Source organism: Simochromis diagramma, unplaced genomic scaffold (assembly GCF_900408965.1).
Source record: "Simochromis diagramma unplaced genomic scaffold, fSimDia1.1 OVJJ01000218.1, whole genome shotgun sequence".
Lineage (NCBI taxonomy): Eukaryota > Metazoa > Chordata > Actinopteri > Cichliformes > Cichlidae > Simochromis > Simochromis diagramma.
Window position 1 is genome coordinate 8,570 of NW_024386875.1, and position 11,415 is coordinate 19,984.

Consider the following 11,415-nt stretch of genomic DNA (forward strand, 5'->3'; position numbering starts at 1 on the left):
GTACGCGACTAAAAGTGAGTAAAGTGTTGGTAGTATAAGAGTGTAGTTTATGTTTCTGGTGTGGGAAATGTTCTTATTGGCTCCTCCTCCTCTCAATGCTGCTGGAAATGCAGCGGAGGAGTCACCCAGAGGGGAGCCATTGAAATGCGGGGTGAAGAATGTTAGAGGGGTCGTTGATGATTTTGGCTGCCTGTCTAAGGGCCTGTTGGCTAAAAACCTGAGCCAGAGTTCTGACAGGCAGGCCAATGATTTTAGAGCACACTGATGCTGCAGTCTGTTCCTGTATGAAGGCTGAGGGAGTGGAACCAGCAGCTGATGGAGAAGGTCATGATGCTTTCCAGGAAGACGTAGTAAAAAGTCATCATGATGGGTGTGCTGACTCCAAAGGAGTTGAGTTTCCTAAGGAGGTTTAGCCGTTGGTTTCATTTCACATTCACCGATTTTCTCTAAGCTTAAGTTCACACAGCAGAGAAATTTGTGTCTGACTCAGTGACTGCAAGGTGCTGCGCAGGTCCTGTGGCTGCAACCCAAAAGCATCCCTATCAGGCATCCTGTGCTAATATGGTATGTTTGGTTTTGGCCTTTGGTCTTGTGTTTGTTTAGATGCAACTTTGCAAACCTAGGCTGTACTGCCATATCATTGTTAGAGAGGAGGAAAGCTTTCCAACAAGCAGCACTGCATGGTCTAGGATTCATCTGCTGGGACGGCCACTGCTGCACTGTGTTGAATCCTCCAGAGCAACAAATGACCAAAACTTCTGTTTTTAAAAAGATGCTCACACTCGCTGATCCATTTATTAGTTACTGTGAAGTCCGACCACAGCAGGACTCTGAGGACTGGACCCTCACACGTCTGTACTTTGTGCTTCTACCCAACTTTACATTGATGTGCTAACTTTAGCTACCAAACACAGTGATGTAGAGATGTGACTCTACAGTGAGGTTAGAATATACAAACAGCTGGTGAGAGTCCTATTTACAGACAGAACCACAGAGAAAAACATAACCTGGTGGAGTTCCTGTGTCACTCTGTTAGCTCCTCAACACAGAGCAACATGAATGTTACGACGCACCTCGTACTGCTCTGATTTAACTGTGAGCTGAGGCACCAGAGCCAAAAGCTCAGCGATGGCTTGAACCACCTCTGGCTGTGAGTGACAGCTGAGCTCAGGCCAAACAGTTCTCCATGCTGAGATAATATCCACCACCTGAGAAAGAAAGATTTATTTTAAGACCAGAACTTTGGAAAAGATTCAAAAGTTATGATCCAGAAAAATGATGATTCCTGAATTTAAAGAGACAAATGGAGACAGACGAGGTACCTCTGCTCGACACAGCTCCTGTGGTCCCTGCAGGACGAGAGCAGCCGGGGTTGCCAGGTCTGGTCTGTTGCACTGTTTTAAAGTGAGTGAAATGGCAGCCACTATGTCCCCTGCATGCTGGTAAGGCCTGGTTAACACAGACATCAGCGTGAACAAAGTGGGAAATGTGTTTCTTCTAATTTTGTTACCATTTTTATTTAAGAAAAAAAGCATTAAAAGTGCCAGGACACGTGTAAGTAAGTAAATGCCAAACACAGCTTCTTATCATTGCAAACTCTTATGGCTGCAAATGTTTTACAATAAAAGCAAACGTAAGCATTTGTGAAAACAACGAAACAGCTCAATGATTTGATAAATTTGTACTGTAGCATCCATCCAGAGGGTTTCCCAGGTTTTCACTAATTCTGCTAAAAAAGCTGCATGTACATGTTAGCAGGCGTAACAGGCCCCGGGAGGATGGACAGTGTGCACCAGCTGGTTAGAACAAAGGAAATAATCAAATAAAATCATCGTTTTATTTCATCAACACACATAAAGGCCAGTTCACAAAAATTCACAAGCATTAGCTCACAGCTAACATGTAAAGGACGTATGCAGGAGCCTGGATGCAGTTTGTGGAGTTTATATGATCAACATAGTTTTTGGGTTAAAGGTTAAAACTATAAAGTTATGGCTCACTTGCTTAGAGTTGTATTATATGGGAAGCAATGCTTACAGACTGACATAATAATAGTTTGATTTCTTTTGCTTCAAATGTATACTTTTATTTTGATAGTCTGGCAGAGACAGGAAGTTAGCTGCCTCTCAGTCTCTCTGCTTGAACTGAACTTTGTAAGACTTTGATCCTTCTGGATTCAGGCACGTGTAGCTGCTCCGGACATTTGTACGGAAATATTTAAAACTGGACTCCTGCTGACTTTTGGAGAAACAGGGACTCAGTGGAGCGTCGAGCTGAGGCTTCATTCACTGGAAAGCTACAAAGTGCATTCATTTATCTTAACAAGCAAAGTTGATGTGATGTGACCAAAGCTGAAAAAACAAATATTTCTATTTTTCTGAACTTTCATCAGCTTGCTGAGCAGAAACATCTATGAAGAGTCCAGTCAGTGATTATTACTCATTAGAAGGGAAGATGAAGAATCCTGGTGTTGGAAGCTCACACTGTCTGCGCTGTGCATGCAAAGTCCACTGAATGAATGAACCAGTGAATGTAGGAAGTGCCCACTGTTTCTGTAAGTATGGGAGGACCCACCTCTCTCTGCAGATGTCCCTGACACAGGCGGCCCTGGCCAGGATCTGCTCCCACTGGGCGTCCCTCCCCAGCACCACCCTGCTGTCCTGCTGGCTCATTAGACGCTGCAGCTCTGGGTAGACCCGGTCCTTACAGACATGACCAAAGCAGCACACAATCAAAGACAAACAGAAGCTGTGAACCAGAGGTGGGACCAAGTCATTGTTTTGCAAGTCTCAAGTAAGTCTCAAGTCTTTATCCTCAAGTCTCAAGTCAAGTCTCAAGTAATGTCAGGCAAGTCAGAGTCGAGTCTCAAGTCACTGGTGTAAAAGTCCAAGTAAAGTCACAAGTCTGAAATGTTGAATTTCAAGTCCTTTCGAGTCTTTAAAAAAACAAAACGAAAAAAAGCATGTTGCAGTTATGCTAAATGTAAATATTAGACCATGTAATTTTTAAATCTGTGTTTTTCTCAACACATGACAAAATAGTGAACTTAGAAAATATACACAAATTGTGAAATTGCACCTCTTTAAAATGCAGCTCAATTAAACCTAGCTCCAAGAATAATTTTCACCGACAGTTCTGAGATAAGCTGCATGTTATTCTTGGATGCGGTTGTAGGACCGGCTTTAAAATCGCATGACAAAAATATCATACATAAATAAATGATTTTTTTTTTAAATATCATTAAAAAAAAAACTGCATCACCAACGTAGCCTGGAAAACTAGTTAGATGAAGTCAGCTATCTCATCGTAGCATATTTATATGCATATTTATAATTATACGCTTCTTGGAGTGAGCGCATACACTCATGAAGTTTAGTAACTTCCGGTCACTGCAACAAGCCCAGGTACAGTTTACCGACGGAAGGGTACAGGACCATCGTACGTATCATAAGTTTACCAGTCTCACAAATCGTCGTCATAAATACACATTCGTTAACCGTTTATTAATAGGACCTTTGAGCTCAATGGTAATTAATTAGCAGTGGAAATAATTTCCTCCTCCTTGAATCGCTACCTTATCGTGGTGGAGGGGTTTGTGTGTCCCAGGGATCCCAGGGGCTATGTTGTCTGGGGGCTTTTGCCCCCTGGTAGGGTCTCCCATGACAAACTGGTCCTGGGTGAGGGACCAGACAAAGAGCGATTCAGAAGACCCCCATGAAGAGAATATCGAGGGAACAGTTTACCCTGCCCGGGATAGGGTTACCGGGGCCCCGCCCTGGAGCCAGACCCGGGGAGGGTGCCCGAGGGCGAGCGTCTGGTGGCCGGGCCTTAGTCCATGGGGCCCGGCCGGGCACAGCCCGAAGAGGAGACATGGGCCCATCCTCCCGCAGGCCCACCACCCGCAGGAGGCGCCATAGGGGTCGGGTGCATTGTGAGCCGGGTGGCGGCCAGGAGCGGAGGCCCTGGCGGACCGACCCCCGGCTGCCAAGACTGGCAATAGGGACATGGAATGTCACCTCTCTGGTGGGGAAGGAGCCTGAGTTGGTGCGTGAGGTTGAGAGGTACCGGCTAGATATAGTTGGGCTCACCTCTACGCATTGTCTGGGCTCTGGAACCAGTCTCCTGGAGAGGGGCTGGACTCTGTCTCAGTCTGGAGTTGCCCCTGGTGAGAGGCGGCGGGCTGGGGTGGGTATTCTTATATCCCCTCGGCTTGCTGCCGGTACGTTGGGGTTTTTCCCGGTGGACGAGAGGGTTTGCTCCCTGCGCCTTAGGGTCGGGGAACGGGTCCTGACTGTCATCTGCGCTTATGCGCCGGGTGGCAGTTCGGAGTACCCAGCCTTCTTAGAGTCCCTGGGGGGGGTGCTGGAAGGTGCTCCACCTGGAGACTCTGTTGTCCTGCTGGGAGACTTCAATGCTCACGTGGGTAACGACAGCGAGACCTGGAGGGGCGTGATTGGGAGGAACGGCCTCCCTGATCTGAACCCGAGCGGTGCTTTGTTATTGGACTTCTGTGCTAATCACAGTTTGGCCATAACGAACACCCTGTTCGAACATAAGAGTGTTCATAAGTGCACGTGGCACCAGGATGCTCTAGGCCGTAGGTCGATGATCGATTTTGTAATCGTATCACCAGACCTGCGACCATATGTTCTGGACACTCGGGTAAAGAGAGGGGCTGAGCTGTCAACTGATCACCACCTGGTGGTGAGTTGGATCAGGTGGCGGGGGAGGACGCTGGACAGACCTGGTGCACCTAAACGCGTAGTGAGGGTGTGCTGGGAACGTCTAGCAGAGGCCCCAGTCCGCGAGATCTTCAACGCACACCTCCGGCAGAGCTTCAACAGCATTCCGAGGGAGACTGGGGACATTGAGTCCGAATGGACCATGTTCAGCGTCTCCATTGCCGAAGCTGCTGCATTGAGCTGCGGCCGCAAGGTGGTTGGTGCCTGCCGTGGTGGTAATCCCCGAACCAAATGGTGGACACCAGAGGTGAAGGGAGCCACCAGGCTGAAGAAGGAGGCCTATCGGGCTTGGTTAGCCTGTGGGACTCCGGAGGCAGCCGACAGGTATCGACAGGCCAAGCGGAATGCGGCTCGGGCAGTGGCTGAAGCAAAAACTCGGGTGTGGGAGGAGTTCGGAGAGGCCATGGAAAAAGACTTTCGGACTGCCTCGAAGAGATTCTGGCAAACCGTCAGGCGTCTCAGGAGGGGAAAGCGGTGCTCTACCTGCGCTGTGTATAGTGCTGGCGGAGCGCTGTTGACGTCGACTGAGAAAATTGTCGGGCGGTGGAAGGAATACTTCGAGGACCTCCTTAATCCCACTGACACGTCTTCCGAGGAGGAAGCAGAGTCTGGGGATGAGGGGTATGACCCGCCAATTTCCGGGGGCGAGGTCACTGAGGCAGTTAAACAACTCCTTGGTGGCAGAGCCCCTGGTGTTGATGAGGTCCGCCCCGAGTTCCTGAAGGCGCTGGACGTTGTAGGGCTGTCTTGGTTGACACGTCTCTGCAATGTTGCGTGGAGATCAGGGGCAGTGCCTGTGGACTGGCAGACCGGGGTGGTGGTCCCCATCTTTAAGAAGGGGGACCGGAGGGTGTGTTCCAACTACAGGGGGATCACACTCCTCAGCCTCCCTGGGAAAGTCTATGCCAGGGTGCTGGAGAGGAGAGTTCGTCCGCTAGTCGAACCTCGGATACAGGAGGAACAATGCGGTTTTCGTCCTGGTCGCGGAACACTGGACCAGCTCTTTATCCTCTCCAGGATACTTGAGGGTGCATGGGAGTTTGCCCAACCAGTCTACATGTGTTTTGTGGACCTGGAGAAGGCATTCGACCGTGTCCCTCGGGGTGTCCTGTGGGAGGTGTTGCGGGAGTATGGGGTGTCTGGCCCATTGCTACGGGCCATTCAATCCCTATACAACCGTTGCAAGAGCTTGGTTCGCATTGCCGGCAATAAGTCGGACTCGTTCCCGGTGGGTGATGGGCTCCGCCAGGGCTGCCCTTTGTCTCCGGTTCTGTTCATAATTTTTATGGACAGGATTTCTAGGCGCAGCCAAGTGGCAGAGGGCTTTCGCTTTGGTGGCCTCAGAATCTCATCTCTGATTTTTGCGGATGATGTGGTTCTGTTGGCTTCATCGGGTGAGGGCCTCCAGCTCGCACTGGAGCGGTTCGCAGCCGAGTGTGACGCAGCGGGAATGAGGATCAGCACCTCCAAATCTGAGGCCATGGTTCTCAGCCGGAAAAGGGTGGAGTGCCCACTCCGGGTCGGGGATGAGTTCCTGCCCCAAGTGGAGGAGTTCAAGTATCTCGGGGTCTTGTTCGCGAGTGATGGGAGAAGGGAGCCGGAGATCGACAGACGGATTGGGGCTGCGGCTGCAGTAATGCGGACGCTGCACCGGTCAGTCGTGGTGAAGAGGGAGCTGAGTATAAAAGCGAAGCTCTCAATTTACCGGTCGATCTACGTCCCTACCCTCACCTATGGCCACGAGCTGTGGGTAGTGACCGAAAGAACGAGATCGCGGATACAAGCGGCGGAAATGAGCTTCCTCCGAAGGGTGGCTGGCCTCTCCCTTAGAGATAGGGTGAGAAGTTCGGCCATCCGGGAGGGGCTCAGAGTAGAGCAGCTGCTGCTCCACATCGAAAGGAGCCAGCTGAGGTGGTTCGGGCATCTGGCAAGGATGCCCCCTGGGCGCCTCCTGGGCGAGGTGTTCCAGGCATGTCCCACCGGGAGGAGGCCCCGGGGCAGACCCAGGACACGCTGGAGAGACTATATCTCTCGGCTGGCCTGGGAACGCCTTGGTATTCCCCCGGACAAGCTGGAGGAGGTGGCTGGGGAGAGGGAGGTCTGGACCTCTTTGCTTAGGCTGCTACCCCCGCGACCCGACCTCGGATAAGCGGATGAAGATGGATGGATGGATGGATGGAAATAATTTCTGGCAGCATCACAGAAATGTAGCAGTGACAATAATATTGTATGCTGTAATCGTACTGGACAATTAGTGATACAAAACAACTGTTTTATCCTGTGAATAAAAGTATATGTTTTTGTCAATGTACCATAATAACAGAAGCGAAACGCAATATTGTGTCAGGACAATTCACTATTTATGCACAATAAACAAAGGAGCATAGCGCGACAATTTCTGTTCAGCGCCAGACTTGCTTGTAACCTATATCACCAATTATGTTATGAAAATGACGTATTAACTACTAAAAAACTCTGACCTTCGTGTAAATGCTTGGAGCAGACTAACCTGTGAGCTGGAGGGTTCTGGGACGTTATATTTGGTCTTTGAATGGCTGCAATCCAGGCCATCCGTCGCGTCTTTGTTACTTCGGAAACATGGCTCGAACAATTTCTCTTCAACGACGTAATCCGATAACAACCGATCTCTTTACCCGTCGGCTTCCCGTGGCTGTCATGCGACCGGCTATTGCAGTTAATAATACAACAGCTTCTTGACATTTTTGTGTTTCTTTTTATCGCTGTATAACTGATTTCAATTGAAAGCCTGCGTGCGCTAGTACCGCTTGCCACGAGTTCCCAGAATCCTTTGCGGTTCTACCCGTGAATGACGTCACATTTTCAATCTCTATATAATATGCATGTTAAATTTTATATTTGGGGTAAAATATCAAGTCTTTTCAAGTCCCAAGTCATTGGTGTAAAAGTCCAAGTCAAGTCACAAGTCTTACAACATTTTTTCAAGTCAAGTCTAAAGTCATAAAATTAATGACTCGAGTCTGACTCGAGTCCAAGTCATGTGACTCGAGTCCACACCTCTGCTGTGAACACATGAATATGACATTTATAGTAATGCGTTATTATTGCAAACCTGTTTCTTCCACAGAGCGGTCATGAGGCGCAGTCCCACTGCTCTCAGCTTGGGGGAGCCGGCCAGCACGTGCAGACTGTGCAGCACGATCGGGAAGCAAAGCTGGAATATTACAGCACATATGATCAGAGCCAAGTTTACAAGAGAAACACACGGTTACAGCTGAAGAAGGCAGATGTTAGTTATTCACTGTTATTGGTGGATTGTGCTCACAGGCTGGTATTTGGGACACGCGGGTCCCTGGTTTTTAAACTCTAGAAGCCTCCTGGATGAAGAGAAGCTCCTCAGACTACATGACCTGGATGACCCCACAGATAAAAGCTCATCTGTGTGTATGATGGACTAAAACACACTGTGAGCGCTCAGATGAAGTAGAAAGGTGCTGCTGATGTTCCAGCCCCGTCTCCAGACGCTCACAGTCAGTACAGGTTCTTCTTAGTCGTGCTGCGTACCTTATGAGTGCTGAGGTTTGGCAGGCTTGTGAGAACAGCGTGAGCCAGGACGGGATTCTTTTCTTTGGTCAGTTTGAACAAAAGAAGCAGCACGAGGGGCGGGACCTGCAGAGGGAAACACCCACATCAGCAAACACACCAACCAAACATTAAATGCACTTTGTCAGACCGTACAGAGGCTGCATCACTGACCTGTACGTGCACACAAACCGACAGCTTCACAGGATGTTCAGCATAAACAGATAGAGCAGGGTTGAGTCTGCCCTTGTGATACTAAATGTGTGGTGCCCAGCTTGTACTCTGCAGTCAGTTAAAGCTTCATAGATCACACATGAAGTCCTGACACTTTAGTATGAGACAGGTTACAAATAAGGAAACAGTGAGACAGCATCACGGTCCTTAGACACACCGCGCTGCTGTGCAGTGTCACAGCTTAATTACCACCACACACCTAATGGCACTCTGAGCCTTAACTGTTGCAGAGCGACCGCTTCCCCTGCACGGCCCGAGAGCGAGAGGGAGGGGCAAAGAAAATAAAGCTGAGCGATGACACGTTTAATGCTGTCGAGCCAAAAACATCACTTTGAATCAACATCACTGCAGTAAATCATCATTAAGGTTTCATAGTGGTTAGCTTCTGGCTTTTCCTGTAACAAAGACCTGCTGCTGCACATTTAAGATGACAAGTACGAGCGAGCAGAGATCTCCAGAGGACTCAAATATGCCAACAACATTCAACCAGTGCATCCAAACACCAGTGTGTGCAGCACTCTGGGAGCAATTAGAGCAGAAGGTGAATCCTCTGGGGCCCGGTGCACGCTTGAGTAATGAGGGGTATACTTCACACTTCATCTGCAGCTAGTGACTCCAACACAAGTCCAGAGGGAGGTCTGTCCCCTTAGAGCACTCCCTAACCTCTCCCTTTATACGGCAGCAGATTAGCAGCAATCGCACAGCAGTGACAGCTTTTATCTTCCTGCTGATCTGAACCATTTCAAAGTCATGTGTTGGTGCCAAAACACCAGGTTATCAACATGTGTTTACTGCTCTTAGAAAGACAAACACAAGCTAGCTCCCTTACATACAACATATCTACATGTCAGAGGGAACAACATGCATTACTTTATATTCAGTCCACAGATTTAAGAGAACAGTTGTGTGGGTTATCTACCTGGCAGGGGTCGGCAGCAGCGACAGCCTGGCTTGCTTTCAAAGCCAGCTGGCAGATGTTTTCCTGACCCATGATGATGAGATAAGTCACAATCAGGACAAGAGAGGAGGACAGGTGCTGGCTGGACGACAGGACGGAGCTGACCGCCAACAGCCAATCGGTCGCTGCTGCTGGATTGTTGGCCACTTTGTGCAGTACCGACAAATAGGGATGGGTATTGATAAGATTTTCACGATTCTGGTTCCATTTTCGATTCTAAAAAAAGGAGAACACTAAGGTCGATTAGCTTAGAACTTTGTTTTATATCTTCTCTTTGAACAAGGTGGAAATTTAGGAGTAACATGGCCTTACAAACCCAACAGTGAGATCTTAAGAGATCCAGCCTACGGCTCTTCAATGGGGTGTCACAGGGTCCCCAGGAAAGAAAAATGTAAATGTAAAATAATAAAATAAATATTCTTCTGTAGCAATAACAAAATATAACATAAATTATTCTGTAGCAATTACACAAGAATATCCAGTAATGTCCTTGCCTACAATTAAACACATTCACTTACCGAAAATCGGTGCAAGCCTTTGACCACAAACTGAGTCACTGCTCGGTGACGTTCGTCTATCCTGGCCTGAAAGGAGACGCTACCGGCAGACTGCAGCGAGAACTGCCAGCATCTGAGCCAGACTCTGTCTCTCTCATCATGGTCACTAAATGCACAGTGATGGCAGGTTTGTAATAAGGCAGATCGCGCTAACATAATATGCACTGTTAGTTGATTATTTATCTGCCGCACTAACGGGAGAGGACGTGCAAACGTTACCGCTGCTGCTGGGTTGAGATTCACGAGTCCGGAGCGGAATTAAAAACACGACATTCATTTAAAGTTATCGTGTGTTATAATATATATAATATATAATATATATAATATAAAGTTCTTCCTCTCAAACAAATATTCCCAAATGTTTGTCCCAAACAAAGGAAACCAAGATTACCATCCACCCACTAACTAAAGAACACTCTAGGTTTTCTTACATATTTTAATAAGAATTTATGCTTCTTGATGTTATGCAAACGGAATATTTTGCACAAATAGAAATTCTCTTTGAGTTGGACTGAATGAATTTCACTTAACCTGATAATAATATTGATAATAATAACAATTATTTATTAAATATACTAAACAATGAGGGGATGAGCACGTCTGTTTCAACAGCATCAGTAAACACATATTGCTTTTGAATACTATTAATATACTAACACAGTAACCCAACCCCCTCCCCAAACACATCCAGTCCCACCCACCTGCTGTTACCATAACGATAAGCCAGGGTGTAGTGTCCACCAGCTACCAGCAGCCTGTTTACTGGCTCCCAAAAACAGGAACAGGTAAGTCAGCACCTGTTCATCTTATCAACAGCTTATTTACTACAATATGTAGAACAGAGTTACTGACCAGTCAGAGCAGCGTGACAGTGCACACACACACACACACACACGCAAACACACACACACACACACACACACAAACGCACACACACACACACACACACACACACACACACACACACACACACACACACACACACATCACTGCACTTTAAATCTGAACACTTTAAAACGTGTCACCAACATGAAGAAGACGTTCCAACAGCATAAACAAAGCCTTCATTATATTTTAGGTGATGCTGAAAATAAGCTCAGTCCTGTTTCATGGCTGTGAATGGTTTGAAAGTCTGAAACCAAACAGTGCCAGCGGTTTCTACAGGATGTTGCCTATACAGCAAACAATACAGGTTGTGCTGTAATGCTAGGTCTGCACTAGCAATACAAGCCAGAACAATGCATGAGCACGATGCTTTAGAAATGACACCACGGAGGCTTTGCTGTGCAACACTCAGACTGCACGAGCCCGACGGGCCTGACGGGCCGCGGCTTTTTGGGAGAGCACTCAGCGGCACAGTGGC

The 11,415-nt window shown here is 47.9% G+C and overlaps 1 protein-coding gene across 1 annotated transcript; it reads right to left on the reverse strand.

The window, feature by feature from the left end:
* Positions 1 to 207: 207 nt before the first annotated feature.
* Positions 208 to 9,589, reverse strand: LOC120733569 (focadhesin-like). Its single transcript, XM_040031861.1, has 6 exons — positions 9,457 to 9,589; positions 8,286 to 8,390; positions 7,834 to 7,935; positions 2,575 to 2,702; positions 1,323 to 1,449; positions 208 to 1,208 (listed from the first exon to the last, which is right to left on the reverse strand). Exons 1-6 carry the CDS (start codon positions 9,526 to 9,528, stop codon positions 1,041 to 1,043), a joined length of 702 nt encoding a protein of 233 aa, XP_039887795.1. The 5' UTR covers positions 9,529 to 9,589; the 3' UTR covers positions 208 to 1,040.
* Positions 9,590 to 11,415: the final 1,826 nt, after the last annotated feature.

Coding starts and splice junctions, on each gene's coding strand:
- LOC120733569 (XM_040031861.1), bottom strand. CDS start 9,528: ATGGGTCAGGAAAACATCTGCCAGCTGGCTTTGAAAGCAAGCCAGGCT. Junction 1,450..2,574: donor AGGGACATCTGCAGAGAGAG/GTGGGTCCTCCC, acceptor TGTGTTAACCAG/GCCTTACCAGCATGCAGGGG. Junction 1,209..1,322: donor AGGAGCTGTGTCGAGCAGAG/GTACCTCGTCTG, acceptor TTTCTTTCTCAG/GTGGTGGATATTATCTCAGC.